The sequence below is a fragment of the Cygnus atratus genome, chromosome 19 (assembly GCF_013377495.2).
Source record: "Cygnus atratus isolate AKBS03 ecotype Queensland, Australia chromosome 19, CAtr_DNAZoo_HiC_assembly, whole genome shotgun sequence".
NCBI lineage: Eukaryota > Metazoa > Chordata > Aves > Anseriformes > Anatidae > Cygnus > Cygnus atratus.
Genome location: NC_066380.1, coordinates 1,278,434 through 1,295,579, shown reverse-complemented (window position 1 = coordinate 1,295,579; position 17,146 = coordinate 1,278,434). Strand labels below are relative to the sequence as shown.

The window sequence follows — 17,146 nt, the reverse complement described above, 5'->3', positions numbered from 1 at the left end:
CTCCTTATTAGGCGGAATTCATTGCTTGCACATAAATACTTCATTCGTGAATACTTTCCATTTTAAAGGGGTAGCATTAGGCACAGGAAAATATATTGATGAAGAATCTAAATAGCAGGAAGCCAGCTAGGTGACCTAAGCATAAATCCTGAAGGTAAATATTTTACAGAATCAGAAAAGCTCTATAAAAAAAAAAAAAAAAAAAAAAAAAAAAACAGGGAAAATCAAGTTTTACAAAGCCACCCTTTCCAGCAGAAAAATGAACAAATACATTTTTCAGTTGGGAATCTGTGAAAGCTCGTCATGCAAATAATCAATACTCACTTTGGAAAAAAAATCACGTGAATTAACTGTTTTAAAAGAATCATTTAGTTAATTGCCTAAAGGGCTACCTAAACCACTGATACTTTCAGATGACAGATCCTTGCCTGGTGAAAAGTTCATTAGCAGTTGGTAAGTAATGGGTCACCCAAATGTCCTCTAGGGAAGTTTCGCCAGTCTCTCTGCTATGGTCTTACTCTGATACTGGCCCAGTTGCTACATATGTAAAATGGCACACGTACTGTCTTCAGTGTCTACATCTGAAGGCGATACAAATGACTAAGCAAATGAATTCATTCACTTCCAGAACTTCCTCAGGCAGGTATCTATGACACTGTGGCGCATTGTCTGTACAATGGCAGAGCTTCCAGAGCCCACATCTGTCCCTGGGTTTCAGATCCCTTCCTCCCCTTTTTCATCAGGGAAGCAAAGACTGTTCAGATTGTTTCAGACAATTTCTCCGGCAGGACTGATTCCTCCTCTTCATTGACTCACCTTGGTTTAGAAAGTTAATGGCTTTCATGCATGCATACTCCTCGTTGCTGACCTTCAACTGGTTAAATTTGCGAAAGAGGTAGATCAACCGCTCCATCACCTCCATCCCCTCTTCACTGAATCTGGAGGACAGAGATCATACATCAGCGCATTCAGGACACAGTCCACATAAGAAAGGTAAGAAGATTATTAAAATAACTTCAGAGATTTTAAAATTTTGAAGTGGAATTCAAAAAATCTTTGTCAAAACTGCTTCAAGTCTGCTGGGACTATTAAGTTGAAGTAGAAGCAAGTGTTTCAGTTCATCATCAGCCTGTTCTGACAGAGATTAAGGTTTGACAGAGCCAGAAATGCACAATAACTTCTTGTGTGCTTGTAGGCACACTGCTTTGCCTCTCTACACTTCTATTTCCCCAGCTTTCCATCAGGATAGTGCCTTCTCACCTCACTGGGCAGGCACCTTTCTTCAATTTGTATTTCCTGCCACCTGCAGCAACCGAATTTATCCCTGCGAGTGGCCAGCAGAAATACTGAAGCATCCTGCAAGGTGTGCTGGTGTCCCATACGGCTGGACAATACCGCACATCCAACCTGGGGGATTTAGGCTCGGTACTGTTGTACAGCACGTTACAGAGGAACACAAGTTCTCTGCAACAGACATCTAACCTGACACCCAACTTATTGGCTTTTTTCTTTTTCTTTTTTTTTTAAACAAAACCCTCCGTTTCACAGAGCTGCTACATTAATTTTATCCTTTTCTTACAAAATCAATGCAATTAGCAAGCTTTGGCTCTGCCCAGGGCTTTTCAACATGAACAGAGCAGCACCAAAACACAGCTGCATCAGTGGTGCAGGGCCGTGGGAATATGGACACCAGACCCTGCTGCACAGGAACCACCTCCTGTTGCCAATAGCAGAAGTGCCTACAGTTTCTTTTACCTATATACTGCTATTTGAGTTAGCATTATTTATATACCAAAGAATGACACTGCCCCATGCACAACAGTGGCACCCTTCAATTATCTAATGGACAGGTGAGGAAGATCACCTCCATCACCTCCCTAAAATTCCCACGAGTGACTGATAAGGATTCCGGACTTCCACACAACCCCATTTATTGCCTGTGTGTTATGGTTTGCTAACCTTTGTCGACTGAGAGCTTCCTGAAGTGAGACACCACGGTAAGGCTGGGAGCTTTTCCGCAAATACAAACATGCACAGAAGCACAAATAATCCTTGTTAAAGTGAGTGAAACTCCAGGTCACAGATGCAATGCCTAAGGGTCTAAGTAAGACATGCTATTTGCTTCTAAAACCTGCCCCTCAAATAGGATGTGCAGGTTTCATTCCACCTTATCAATGCGTATCAAGATCCAATCAAAAACCCACTGCTGCTAGCGAGGACTGTCACAGGTCCGCTGCTGGGACCTGGAGCCACCCTTTGCACAAGCCCAGGGGAAATTCTCACCGGGTACAAGGCGCACTCATTTCTGAATGTGCGTCGTCTGTATACGGAGAGCTCGGTGCTCGGCCACGCTGCGATACGCAGCGAGGGAGCCGGGCTGTTTGTCAGGCAGAACGGCGTGGGCTCACTCAAAGCAGGCAGGTGAACAGGAGATTAGAGGCCAGCGTGGGAGTCCGATGCTAAACGCACGATAACAGACATCTAAGAAGTTTCAGAAACAGGAGGGGGATGAGATGCTTCCGAGAAAACCATCAGCCTCAGGCACGGGAGGCTTGTTGAAAACAAGCTGCAGGCTTCTCCCCGAGCTCCCACCCTCGCCGGGAGAAGCCAGGAGCTGACGGGAGGGGTGGGAGAGGGCACCCTGATGCACGGGAAGGCAGCCCCTCAGAATCCCCTGGGAAATCGACTGATGGAGATTGTATGGGTGCAGAACAAAATCCCCATGCTGGTGTGAGTGCTGGGCTCCCGCAGGAGCCAGGCCCTGCCTGCACGCCAGCACAACAGAGGTGACTTAAGGCAGAGGCAGAACCTGAAGGGCACAGAGCAGCTCCCGGTGCCTGCAGGCAATGTCCCATGTGTGCAAATGGCCAGTACCAGCCTCTCCTGAGCGCCTCTCACTGCGATACCACCGGTTTCAAAGAAACCATATATTGCATAAATCCTGAGAAGTGGGACAGAAGTGTTTAGGCAAGCTTCAGCTGCGCTCTGGCATTGTACAGCACAAAGAATAAGAGCACAACCAGAAAGCCATCTCTGAATAGAACGAAAATAGAACCCTTTTCACTGAATAACACCTTATTTTGGCATGTATGTTTGTTTACTTCAAAGTTATTTGTAAAATGCATGGTGGAGTTTGGCCTCAGAGAAGTGAAAACAAGCTATCTGAACTTCAGGTCATTTCTTCAGGAAAGTAATATTGTAAGTGATGAAAGCCTTGTCGGCTAATCTAAAGTTGTACAAGTTTCCTTGCTCTCAAGTTAACATTAAAAATCTTGCAGGTGCAAGATTGCAAAGCTCAAGAAGTTAATGAGCACAAAGACCACTCAGTCGTCTGTTGGGTTTAATTGTTTTTAGAGCGTGCACATTTTTACCAGCCACTCATCACTTCATAAATCCAGGAGAGCTCTTCTCTCATTCCTGCAGTTGAACTGTCTTACTTTTCTGTGCATACTTTCCTCCCCCTTTCAAACAAAGCTGTTCTGTTTTTCACAGCCCTATTTCTTCCTGAGGACTGACTCCTCCACACACTTTTCCTCGCAGTTTACACCAGGCGAGTTTCTGGCTATGGGTTATCAGGATCAGCTGGGGAGAGGGGGAAGGGAAGCGGTATCAGGAGAGTGCTGGGGGAGGTCACGAATCTATTCATTTCATAGTCATCTACGGAAAAACAGCACAATAAAAGAAAACATTTGATCCAGCAGGCCACGAGAACATTCAGCCCATTGTTAGAAGTGATTAAAACACAGGAGCTCATCCCATATGTTCATTTGTCACCCACCTAAGCATTAACATTGCTCCTGGCATTCTATAAATGAGACTGAAATTTACCCCAAAAAGCCAGACTAGCACTGCTTAAATTAATTTTTCCAATTGGCTGTAAGACCAGCCTTCAGTTTGTAATAATCAACCAACACCAGAATTCAAGGAAACTGAGGTTCTTCAAGAAAAACCTCTCCTTCTGAGTCCCCTTACAAACCTGAAGGAAACAGCTCTTTCATGAGCATGGATCCCACCGCCGCACACAGTTACGCTGGGGGCAGCCACCACAGCGACAGCTGAGACTGAAAGGGCACAGCTCAGATCCCTCATCTGTGCAGCTTCCCGCTAAATGGCTTTTTGGTGCACATTTTCCCATTTTCCCTAATGACAATTAATACTTGAAAAGCTAAATCAGGAGAAGAGACTACAGAAACGTCGCACTCCCAAGCACACCTATTTTCATCCATGTGCACAGATCTGCTCTGAAGGACTTTTGAGGCTACCGGCTTTGAATTGCCCGTTTCTGAAGGGCGAGGATTCCTCCTTTGTCTGATTTTCTTACCTCTCGCTCATATTTATCACAACCCCAAAATGAAACGCACACTTCTCTTTAGAGGCTCCGACCAGGACAGCACGAACAAAGGGAAGGCTGAATACAGGAACAAGTGGTATTGTGTCTTTCTGTGACCCTCGCTGCTCCTCGCAGGAGCGGCACCAGATGCGGGATGAATGGCTGGGCCGGGCGCAGGGACCTGCCCCAGGAAATGAGGCACCTGGGGCCAGTCCTCGCCTCCTCGTGGCCACCGCCGAGTCAGCCCCTCGGGTTGTGAGAGAGGTTCACAAAGGAACCGCGTGGAACTGCTAGGTGCTGGGATGACCGAGCGCACAGAAGTGTTTTAAATCTCTGCTCCCCAAACACTCAGATCCCCTGCGGACTCTTGCAGAACTGCCACGTCTATCGAGGCAGAGCACAAACAGGGCAAACGTCAGAGGGTGGGCAGCAGTTTAGTCTGCTACCGAAAGAAGGACCTGTCTGGCACCAAGACTACAGAAGAGAGAGAAAGGAGAGAAAGGGAAAATAGGGAAAAAAAAGAAAAGGACACAAAAACCCATCACCCTGGCCAAAATGATAAATGAAAGGCAGGTTCCTCAGAACATCAGATAGTACAGACTACGGAAAAAAAAACAACAGCTAAGTTGCAACATCTTTAAATTTATGCAATCAAAACACTGAAATAGCAATTAATAATGAAGACTTTGATACTAACGATGACCAGCTTTGTGAACAATCGTTCCACTGGCCCAAGTGATTTTTAAAGAAGACCTTCTGTTCTGTATCTCAGGGTTACCCAAAGTGTCAGATTAGTTAGTTTTACTCTCTCCATGGTAAAGGCAGCTTGCGGAGCTGTGCTGGAGGAAGACAGCCTTGCTACAGGAGAACCATCCTCGAAACGATCTAACCAGTACCTGTTTTCTCCTCCAACAGCTGGGAAGCCTCTGAGCTATCTGCTCAGGACAGGAGGGAACCCTTCTGTTAGTGCTGCTGTTAGTTTAAAAAACAAAAAAAACGAGAAACGGACTACATCCACAGATTTTTTTTCCCCTTATTTGCAGCTTGATTTTATCAACTTCATCAGCTTTTATCAAAGAAATTAGAAAAAAAATATACTTTTAAAATGTACTGAAAATTCTTAAAGAAGGATATAGAGAAAGCTCAGGAAAAAATAGGAAGAAACGGGCTACTCACTGAGAAACATAGAATGCAAGTGTTTTTGAGCTGCACGAAGCCACAGAGACCAGACAGAAACAAAACTATCAGTCTCAATAGAAAACACAAACTGATATCACGGGATCAGACTGAAATGTATTACAAGTCTTGCCCTTTTTCTGTGCACAATTCCAAATGAATACTTCCAAACATGATTTACCTTCAGCTGTCTCTCCACAGTTTGAGGACCCAGGTAAGTCAGTCAGTTTGAAAATTTAGAGGAATTCTAAGACAAGTCACCATTAAGAGAGGCTGAAATTGAAACCCTAATTCTGTATAAAATTAACGGGGATGCGAGTGAGAAGGACAAACACTTCAAGTTAAATAAAACTATATTTTAAAAAGAGACTACTTAAATGGAAATTACCCTTCGGATCCAAATACATGAGACTCAATCAGGTTTCCTAAAAATGTTTGCACAGCTAAACACCACTTATCTTCTACCTGTTAGAACTGCTAGCATATACGTTTTAAGTCTGAGGTATAATTTTCAGAAACACTGAGTCTATGCGAGCTCTTGGTCCTCATCAGCCCCAGAAAACAAGCCTGTGATTCTCACAAATTAAAACCTGCTGGTTTTATAAATACAATCTCACAGGATCATTTGAATGAAGCCTGCAGAGAAGATGCATAAATGTGCACCCACTTTTTCGATGTAATAGATTGTCACATTTAGTGAATCTGCTGCCTCCCTAAATGCAGATTTTTAAAAGGTTTCCTGGGGCACATAAGTGGCTCTTCCTAAGGCATTTGGACCTAAGGAGTGCAAGCATGAGCCAGAACAGCGTGTGCCCACCCTGCTCCGGGGACATCCACTCCAAAAGCACGACCAAAAGGAAACTTCAGACAGCATGATACACCGCCCTGAAAATGCAGGCTTTACTCAGCACTGACTAGCCACGGCCCCTGTCACATATGAAGTCTCAGGCATTTGTTTTCAGCATGGAATAACCTTTCCTTGAAAACAGAAAGGCGGCAGCAGCAGGCGAAGCAGCCTGTCCCCACAGGGGTGGTGGGGTAGGGAAGAGGCACCTGGCCACCCTGCTCCCTGCCTGCTCCCCCATCACCACATCACGCTCCCTCTCCTGGGGCTTGGCCCAGCGCCTCACCTGTGCAGCTCATCATCAGAGGGAGAGTACTTGGAGGTGACATCCGCGAGGTCACCAAAGATCTGCTTGCTGTAAACAGTCAGGGAGGAAAGCAGGATCAGCTCCTGCCAGGTGGAGCTGAGCAGGCAGGTATAGTCCTTGATCGAGAGTTCACAGAAGAACGGCAGCTTCTTGATCCAAGCAATCTGCCTGAAAAGCAATTCATCCGCCAGACGACACAACAATGCAAACAGCTCTGCCTGAGTCACTTTATACCTGCAGGCACAGTTAATATGAAGGCATAGAAATAATTAAAAACATTGAATGACATAATCTGACAAGGCACTTGAAGAGCAAGGAAAATGTCACCGGAATTGGCGTGCGAGCGCCCGGCATGCCGGTGCCCAGAGTGTCACCTGGCGGCGGGAGCAGCGATTGCCAGAGCCTGCCGGGGGCTGGGGGAGCCACCCCGGCAGCAGGGGCTCTCCCGGGGCAGGGGGCAGCTCGGCCCCAGCAGGCTGACCACCCGGCTTTATTCCAGCCACGTGTGTTTTTCCAGCTATAGGGCTTATCACCAGCCCTTCTGCACGGCTCGGGGCTGAAACCATCAAACCCTGCTCCCGTGCAGGCTCAGCCTGGCACACGCAGCCCGAGGCACCCCGCCAAGGTCTGTGCACCCCAGCCCCAGCCCAGGGCACAGCCCAGCCATGGGACACGCTCTGGTTTGCTGCTTGCACTGTGGCTGCAGCTGCTCCCCAGGCGCTGTTCCCCGTGCCATCAGGGCTGCGAGATCACACCCGGCTCCCCGTGCCCCCAGCACCCTGCACAGCACGAGCTGCAGGCGTGCGCACACACGGGCAGCTTACTGAAGGACAAGCTGAAACGTGGAGCTCGGGGCTGCCCCCTCCGCCACGCTGCGCACACTCACCCGTCTTCAATGAGCATCGGAGTGCCGAGCGGCTCCAAGTCCTCCGCTGACACCAGCTGATTGATCAGGCTGTGCGACTGGGGGTCCAGACTGCGCGCTTGCGGGGGCATCAGAGCCGAGTGAGCAGAATAGCTAAAAAGGTGCGGGAGGTACTGATAGTGCATGGACACTGGCGTCCCAATATACTGATCCCTGAGTGCAGCGAATCCATTCAGCTCCACAGACCTACTGGAAAAGGAAAAGCTTTTTAATATACTAGAAGAATTCCACACAATTCATTAAAATGTTAAAAATCCAGCTCCATCAGAAATGTTGAAAAAAATGAAAAAGGAGAGGAGAGGAGAGGAGAGGAGAGGAGAGGAGAGGAGAAGGAGAAGAGAAGGAGAAGAGAAGGAGAAGAGAAGGAGAAGAGAAGGAGAAGAGAAGGAGAAGAGAAGGAGAAGAGAAGGAGAAGAGAAGGAGAAGAGAAGGAGAAGAGAAGGAGAAGAGAAGGAGAAGAGAAGGAGAAGAGAAGGAGAAGAGAAGGAGAAGAGAAGGAGAAGAGAAGGAGAAGAGAAGGAGAAGAGAAGGAGAAGAGAAGGAGAAGAGAAGGAGAAGAGAAGGAGAAGAGAAGGAGAAGAGAAGGAGAAGAGAAGAGAAGGAGAAGAGATCCCTTTGTGTTTAAATCCTACACTGGAAATACCAGAGCGTGCAGAGAGGTGCCTCGCACTCGCCTCGCGTTGCACCTGACTCCAGCTAGATCCATTTAGCGAAGCACTGGGCACTGCTGCCGAGCAGCCATTCTGAGCGCAGCACAGAGAGCTGACTGCAGCAAGCATTTCCACTCCTGCTTTCTTAAAGGGCCAGAATTTAGGACTGTAAATTAAGCAGTTTACACAGCCGGTGAACACAAATACCTCCTAGCTTACAATGCAACCGAAAGCAGATGGACTGCAAGCCCGAGATGCTTGCCGTGTTTACAATCAAATGCTGAATCAGGTGGCCAGCACTAACAGTAACTGACAATATAACACCACCAATTAGTAACCTAAATGGAGTTCATTTATTTTCAAAATCTGAGCACAGTGGAGAATAAGAGCTTATATAGAACAAACATTGAGAGCTAACCAGGTTTCCATGATCTGCAGGGGGAAAAATCAATACAAATTAAGAACTCTATTTCAAATATCAGAACGTTAACTCAACATTGCCTTCTTTTTTCATTTAATCATTAGCATTTCACCTCTCAATTATTTCCAGTCCAGTGGCTGTCTTTCTAAAAGCGCGTTTAGAGATGTAAGAATGTGCAGTAAACGTGCAGTATGTTCAGCTTACACGAGGAGGTACTTCCAGGGTAATTTTTCCTACATTGATCCCAAGTATCACTCGGGGAAATACAGTCAAAATTATTGTAACATGAAACTCTTCCAGAGGTAATTCCCACCTTGAAGATGGAGTAGAAACAGGTGAAGGCTGGTTGCTCTCAGAAACTCCATTTCCAGGGGAACTGTGGTCGCTGTCTCCGTTGTTGCTCCATGACATGTTTGCCTCTCCCTCAAATTCTTGTCCAGACATAATTCTTTCAATCTCTTCCTCCGATATCTTTCAGACATAAGATTATTACAGTTAGTGCCAAGCTGCTACTTCCACTGAGGAGAGAAACACGGCAGAGTTTCCATACGCAAACACCTTGACCGTCCTGCCACATCAAACAGGGCTGGAACCGACCCGCGCTAGCAGAAATGCTTCACTGTCCCGAGAAATACCACACTCTCCCTTTACATTTAACAACATACATGAAAAATTCTATTTACAGCTAATCATGGTGACCTTCAGCTCCAGCAGTACAACTCAAGTGCTGATAACAGAGTAGACAGGAATGGACACATGAAAAGATGATGTCAAATACGCACAGAGCAACGAGCCATAAATCAGCTGGGTCACACAGTGAAAAAATGGGGAGCAGTTGGGGCCAGTCCCCTGAAAGCACCACTCAGTACTGAGCAGAGGTAAAAGGCCATCAGCAGGTGGGGCAGGCTCTGGTTTGCCAGAGCCATTGACAGAGGCACTGTGGTGTATCTGAATTAGTCAGGAAACTGCTCATAGGGAATCGCTGTTCACAGCTTTTTCCCCAGGTTGCACCTAAAGAAGTCATCAAGCACCTAATACTTAAAATAAGTATTAGAGAGTAAAATTTATGAAACTAAAATGGACTAAAAAAAAAATAATGGAATTCACTGCTACAGGATACTGGAGAGACCAGAAGTAGGAAGGTTCAAGGAGCTGGCTACGCTCCTGGAGAAGACTTGCATCAGTAGTGATGAATATGCAACACAGGTTTTGGCTTTTTCTTTTTTTTTATTGTGCGTGAGTACCTTAGCATGGCTGTCACAGAACATGGAAAGACGTCAAATTAGCACTCTGCAAGACAGTGCAGTGAACTCAGGCTCTTGAAAATGACGTTCAAACATTGCTTAAAGAGTTTATTCCAGTCTTGCAAAATTGTCAGAAAAGCCTACCAGGCTTACCCAGGTAAAAAACGTGAGGAGTGCAATAATTAAATTGTCTTTGCCCAGGAAATTGAGCTGACGGCATCACCTGTGGGCCTGCACTGACCAACCACACAAGCCTCAGGTGAGCAAGGGCCCGTGCTGCCTAGCCAAGGCTGCTCCTTTACTAGAGCTGCATTATTCGGAGGCAGCAAAAATTCAGTCACCAAGCCAGAAATAAATGTTTCTTCTTGACAGACCCACATGGGATTAGGAATTAGTAACCAATGTGGTTGTAAACACAATGTTTGCAAAGAGCAGGAAATGCTGTATCATTTCTAAGGGATTTTTATTTATTTATTTGAGCTGTCTCTCTCCTGATGCTGTCAGCAGGGCCGCACTGCCTAATTCTTGTTTTCTTCTTGGTCAGTCACGGAGGACCTGAGCTGCCTGGCCCCTGGCTCTTCATGTCTGCCATTCTGCGCTGGGGTACACAGCATTTTCATAGGCGCGCTGTCACAAAAATGCTTTCAGTATTCTTTCTGTTTTATTAAAATAAACAGTAAACTTTTTAAAGGCCACTTTTCTAGAAGCAAGCTGGAAACAGCCATCATTTCTCACGCGTGCAGTACAAGCTGCTGTGCTGAATTACCTCGCGTTTTACAAGACATCTCCAGACAAGCTGCACCATCAATCACTGAGACATTTACTGGGAGCCCCACTTGCAACAACTTAAGAAATTGCAGCACACAGCCTGCAAGATTTACTGGGAGCTTTGGAGGGATTGAGGTCCTCGTGCTGCTCACAAAGGGCAGGCGGCTGCGCTGGCTCAAGCAGCAGCCCAGGGATCCCAGGGTGTTCGTGCAAGCACCTGCAGCAGTCCCCCGGGGCTGTGACGCGTCCTCTCCCGGCAGACAAGCGGAGCCGCGCTTTATTTACAAACCTACTGTTCGTGACATGCATCTCTACCAGCTGGGGAGCCAAATCCCCACCAGGCTGGCAGGAGGCACGGGCAGGGCTGGGAGGCTCTGCCAGAGCAGCGCCGGCCCCAGCCCAGCCCCTGCTGCTCCCCAGCACCGCGGCACCAGCACCGCCCCAGCCCGCTCCCAAAGGCGCTCAGCTCGGTGTCTCCTCCCCACCCCAGGGCGCGCTGCTCATGACTCCGGCTCCCAGCAGCTAGAACCAGGAGTAATGGCAAGGAGAGCACTTGGAAAACACACCTCCCATGGACAGGACTTGCCTTCCCACCAGAAAATGGCCAGCCTTTCCCCTGCCACAGCAGAGGGCAGCCCAGCTGATGCAGAGGTGTGTGCCAAGGTCAGCTGAACAGGAGCAAGCGAACCCTGGAGACATTTCTGCATGTGCTCACCTGGACAGGTCCGATACTTTTGTTTCTGCCTCCTGGCATGCCATCCTCTCTGATTGCTGAAAGAAAACAAACAAATCTTGGTAAGGAACACTACTATTTGGTATCAAAAAATAGGTTCCTACTAATAGATTCCTATGAAGGAATACTCAGTCCTTTATCACAACGTTGTATTAATTTGAGAGATGGCACGTGGAGAGCAACCAAATAATTCAACAAATGCGCAGGTCTGCTAGAAAATGAAAAGCCAACAGCGGCATTTCTAACGCCACAGCACACAGCCCGGTGAGGCCACCACAAGCCAGAATGCACCAGCACAGACACCGCTGATGCTGGAGACAACACAGAGATAAAGCACCTCGCCCCTGCTGCTGTTTCAGAGGGTCAGCTCTCCTAAAGCTATCACAGAAACGGAGGAGACATTTGACCAAGCTGGTTGCACACAAAGTGTCCGTTTAAAATCTGAGTTACTGGCCTGAACTCAGCAGTTTCATTTCAGAAGAGCAGCCTCGTCGCCCCATACTGCAGCTGCATTTTTAAGCCTCTCTCAACAACTTCCAGAAAGCTTCAGCGAAGCCCAATTAAGGAGATGATGCTGGAGCTGCTCCTGTACCTGCCCCTTCCCCACCAGCCCCGACCTCGGAGCAGCCCTGCAGAAGGGGACCTGCTCTCCGGCCCGGGTCCCCATGTTTATCAGGGCCCAATCTCATTCCCAGCGGGCCGGGTCCCTGTGTTTATCAGGGCCCAATCTCGTTCCCAGCGGGCCGGGGCAGACTTGGCAGCAGGCTCTCCCCAGCTGCGCCATGACCTTGCAGCCGCCGCTGCCCCCCCGCGCTGCACTCAGGGCTGGGGGGGGCTCTCCAGAAACAGAAAACGGGACAAAATTTAAGGAAAAATTCCCGTACCGGGCAAGTCTCATGGTGTCCAGCAGCATCTTTCTGACGCGGAGCGTTTCCCTCTGGGGTATTTCTGCACCTTTTACAGCGGGGCCAAACCTGGGCTGGCGCCGCACTCGCTGCTCCGGCACACACCAGCAGGAGCCAGGCTGGGCCCCACTCGTCACCGGGGCTGCCCGCAGGCAGCTGCCAGCAGGGCAGGCAGGGCAGCCAAAGTCTCCTCAAAGCAGGTCTTTTTCCAAATGTTAAGCTCTATGCCTTACGTGAATTAAATAACTGTATTTATACCTGCTTATGGAGTAACTTTGCACCTCATTTATGCAATGACTTTTGCACAGTGGCAAGAAAATACTGAAGAAAATGCTCCTTAACCTGGTACCTGTCAGGGCAAAGAAGCCAAGGAACCGAGGAGGAGCAGCACGCAGCACCAGCCTGCCCAGGGCTCGCCGCCCAGCCGTCCTGGGCAGAGCTCGTCCTGCACCCTGTGCCTTCCGCACCGACTGCGCTCCGTGTCCGGGAGGTCTGTGCGATGCGAACCGAACGCCGCAGGTGTTTACCCGTGGCTGCAAATCCCCACCGCACGCACCAACTGCTCGGAAAAGCCCAGCCCGAGGCACTTGCAAAGAGCCACGAGGCCTCAGGAGCTGCGTCCTGCCCCCGGGAGGCTCGGGCTGCAGCGAGGACCGCCGCTGACCGGGAGCAGGCCGAGCGCCAGCGCGGCGGCCGGGAGATGGCGGCGCTGCCCCGCGCACGTCAGAGGGCTGCTGAGCACCAGCAGGCACCCCCCATCGAACGACATTCCCCAGGAAAATTTGTAATCAAGGCAGTCGGGAGATAAGCTTTCCATCTCACCCCCGAGATGCGTTTTGTAACAAAGACCCTGGTGGATCTGCAGTGAATTTATGGAGGTTTCAGTGCTTTTGACAGGTGGCTTCCATATGAGTTATGATATCCGAGGCATCGATAGCTACGTTTAACAAACGCGACCCGATGCTTGTGTCTGTGAGGCTGGGCAGCAGTCCTTCTGTATCGAAGCCTGAGCCCAAGCAGCCCCTGTGCTACAGCAGCCCCTGCTTCTACTCAGCTTATCGTCATTAAACTAGGAAACGTCTGCTTTTAAAGGGTAACAACCTTTTTTCTGCAGATTAAAAAGTCAAAAGATTGGAGTGAAAACTAGAGACACAACTCTGAAATAAATCCCAGTCTATTTTTTGCTATTAATTTCTGAGCTACTTAGGATTTCTCATCCGGAAGATGACACCACAACATTTCACCAGCTCTGTACATCGGCCGCGCAGGGGACCATGCCACAGCTGTCCCTAACCCAGGACAGCTCCGGCCCGGGCCTTGAGAGAGACCTTGCGCCCGGGGCGAGCGGCTCCTGTGCTCCCAAACCCAGGAGCTGCTCCGCTGGGGGCTGCGTGCCATCGGCTGGGAACAGGCAGCAGCCAGGGCCACTTGCACTTGTCGCAGGCCAGCAACTGCAAGCCTCAGCTCTCAGACAGACCAACCGAACCCGGGCAGCCCTGAACCCTCAGGAGCAGGGGTGGCAGAGGCAAGCCAACGGATTTAAGACAGGACAAGATTCATTTTAGTTTTGGTTATTTAGGCGGCCTGAGAGGGAAAAAGCGGATTCTGTCCCAGAAAGACCAGCTGGGCCGCGTGGCTCACGCCTGCACATACAGCACCCAAAGTTCAGGTTTCTTTACCTTTTCGGTTCATCCCCATCTGGAGGCATTTGAGCAGCCGGCAGTACTGGCATCTGTTGCGCTGCTTGCGTGACATGACGCAGTTCTTGTCTCGGCTGCATCTGTAAACCCGCTTGTTGCAAATGCTCCTTTTGAAAAACCCCTTGCAGCCCTCGCAGGAGATGATCCCATAGTGCAGACCCGTGGCTCTGTCCCCGCAGATCAGGCAGGTTCGCTGGTCAACCCGGTCATCTGGAAGAGAAGGGAAAGGGCTCTGTGGTCAGCAATCCGGCTTCCCCAAGTGACCCGACCTGTCCCTACGGGACTGGAGTTGCCTTCACTGCCCAAAGAGATCAAAACCTACTCAAAGCAGCGCATTTCACAGTTGATCATACAGAAACCCTCTTTCTTAGTCATACTGTTTACCAGAAATTCAAAGCGGTCTGGAAAAGGAGTTGCTTTTTAGACTGTGAGGAGTGCGTGTGCAAGCCTGCACCCACCACCGCAGCTACCTGCGTGTGTCACAGAAGTTTCTTTGCTCCCCGAGCAGCCTTCGGGCACATCGCTCCCCACCACCTGGGCAGAGCGAGCCCCGAGCAGCCTCCCCGGCACCAGCCTGTGTGTGGTCAGAGAAATGGGTGCTGTATTTTCTCACCAGCAGAGCACAAGAAAGCTGCACTGCCTCCGAAGTTTATTCCCAATCTTTTTTTTTGCCTGAACATTCCTCTCAATAGCTGCTGTTAACGGCACCCGCTGCGGGCACACACCAGGAAAGAAATCCTGCATTTCTGTAAGGCCAGGTTTGACGGAGGCGAGCGTGTCACACTCGTCCAGACACAGGGCACAGCACTGCAGAGCAGTAATGCATCGCCAAAGCAGGGGGCTCCATCCACGGCTTTCCCCAGAGCTGGGCCAGGACCCTTCCAGCGGGCCTGAGAGCTCAGCTCTGCCCTGCAGCCCCTTCTGAGCTTCACAGGGACCAGCAGAGAGGAAAAAGGGGCTGCGGCGCCCTGCGCCAGCCGACACAGCCGGGTGTGAAGGTGCCTGGCGGGCAGGGGCTGGGCGCTGCGCCACGCGCCGGGACGGGGCCCTGGGTACAGCCAGGACACAGGACAGGCAGGGAGACGTGGGGACGCGGCCACCTCGTGGAGAGCCTCGCTGCGCAGTTCATGCGTCCGCAAGCTGAGCGAACGCTGCTACAGGAACGACAACAAGGTTAAGCTGCTGTGACTTGATTTTACTTTTCCTGTTCCAAACCTTTGGAAGGCCTTTGGATGACAAAACATGTAAATTGTACGACCCCCAGCAATAGGAGCTGTCATATTAAATTCAGTATCTTACGGCTTTAACAGCCCCTGTGAGACAGAAGAGGGATGATGCACGGCTCAGCGAGAACCTCTGCGAGCACGCGGTAATCTTCACAGACGTGGATGTCAAACAGAAAGGAAAAAGTAAATGATGGCTAAAGCAACTGACTTCGTTAACCTAGATGTAGTCTCATTATCTTGCATCTGCACGGGGAGACCTAAATCCTGCTTCACATTAAAAGTCAGCCCTCCTAAAATAACGCCAGCCCTCCGCACCAGAAGCCTTCTCCAGCAGCAGATGTTTAACCACCAGGCACGTTAACCCCTCACACCCAGCAACGCTCCGTCGTCCTCTGCCCCCGTGTTTTAACCCAACGAAATGCTGATCGGGGCAAACAGAGCTGTGCTTAGGAGACGGGCACTGCTCGAGGGCGTGCTGGGTACACACGGACCTGTGGCGTGGCACCTGGCCTCTCCCCAGCGTCAGACAGTCGTTGCGGGATGCCTCGGTCACGCTGGCCTGGCGAGGCAGAGGCACCGAGGGGCAGAAAGGACATCGCTGCGGTTTTGACAGCAGGACTCGAGGAACCACGCTTCTGTCTCTCGCCGCAGCGTGCTTCCTGGGGGTGCTGGCTCAGACGGATCATTTCTGGTATTTCTTGGCCTGACCGCAATCTGCCGGGCAGGAACAGTGCAGCTCCCCCAGGCCCCAGGAGGTGGCAATGGCTCTCTGGAGCTCCCTGGGGCCAGATGCTGCAAGCCTGAGGCACCCGGAGCCCAGCTTCACCACCCAGCCTCAGGCCTTGCCCCCGGCGTTTGCACACACACCTGGACACACACACGCAGTCAGCAGCGTGTGCGGCCTTCAGGAGCTGGCCGGGGGGCCCGGCTGTACTGCCCGCACAAGTTTCTCTGCCGCTGCCAACGGTTCAAAGCACAGATCAGAAACCTCCCCGCTCCAGGAGCTCCCACCACAGCCAGTTCGAGTGAACAGGGCAGCGGGGAGCGCGTGGCAGTGCTTGGGGAAGGTGCCGCGCAGCAAAAAACCTGCGCGGTGAGAAGGGAAAGAGCATGAGCTCTCCTTCGAGCTTCCTGCAGCACGACGCCGGGCCTTCCTCAGTCACGCCTGACCAGGAGCTTTCCCGGCCACAGATATTTTTGTCTGCTGGGTTTTGGAGTGGCAGGAGACAGAAGTCACACTGAGGTCCTCCCCGATCTTGGTATAGCCTCAGCACTGTGACAAACCAGCGTAGCTCCTTCCTACTGCAGAACATACGAGCTCGATAGAAAGAAGCGAGCCAAGCACATCGGGCAGAAAGGAAACCAGCCTTCGGTTACACAAGCCAGCCCCAAACGCAAACCAGCTCCTCTTACTCACGAGCAGTTTTCTCCACAGCTTAAACCCAGCAGTGACCACAACCGATTGGTATTAATTTTTTAAGAGATTTACTAATGTGCGGCATGCAAATTTGCATTTTTCTGCAAATTTCACCGCAATTGTTACGGAATCCTAAAACAAAGGCCTGAAGAAAGGCAACACAGACTTCAGCTAAGGCAGCCCTCACGGTGTCACCGCCACGGGGACGCGCTCCCGGCTGCACCGGCCGGCCCACCTCAGGTGTGCGCCCCGAGGAACGCTGCTGAAGGCTTCCCAGGCCGGGCTGGGGCTGGCCGAGCACCTCGCCCAGGGAGGCCTGGGCACGACTCCTCGTCGGGAGCTGCGCCATCAACGCCTTTCACGCTCCCGCAAACCCGCGGAGGCGGTGGGGATGAGCGTGGGGCCGCAGACCCCTCTCTGCAGGGCTGAGCTCAGCAGCCCCCTGCTCCCATCGCCGCCACAATAAATCAGGTCCGGGGCCGTGCTCGCATCCCCCAGCC

General features: G+C 50.5%; 1 protein-coding gene across 4 annotated transcripts in view; it reads right to left on the bottom strand.

Annotated features, from left to right (window-relative positions):
- Positions 1–17,146, bottom strand: part of NR6A1 (nuclear receptor subfamily 6 group A member 1) — an 81,514-nt gene that overhangs the window by 3,238 nt on the left and 61,130 nt on the right. For 3 of the 4 annotated variants that reach the window (XM_035555435.2, XM_050714646.1, XM_050714647.1), the window contains 6 exons: positions 13,983–14,213; positions 11,381–11,436; positions 8,967–9,124; positions 7,544–7,771; positions 6,637–6,891; positions 817–938 (listed from right to left, as the gene is read on the bottom strand). In XM_035555435.2, coding sequence (XP_035411328.1) covers positions 817–938; positions 6,637–6,891; positions 7,544–7,771; positions 8,967–9,124; positions 11,381–11,436; positions 13,983–14,213 — 1,050 coding nt within the window. The remainder of the gene's footprint in view (positions 1–816; positions 939–6,636; positions 6,892–7,543; positions 7,772–8,966; positions 9,125–11,380; positions 11,437–13,982; positions 14,214–17,146) is intronic. The other variant, XM_035555436.2, reaches the window with a different exon arrangement.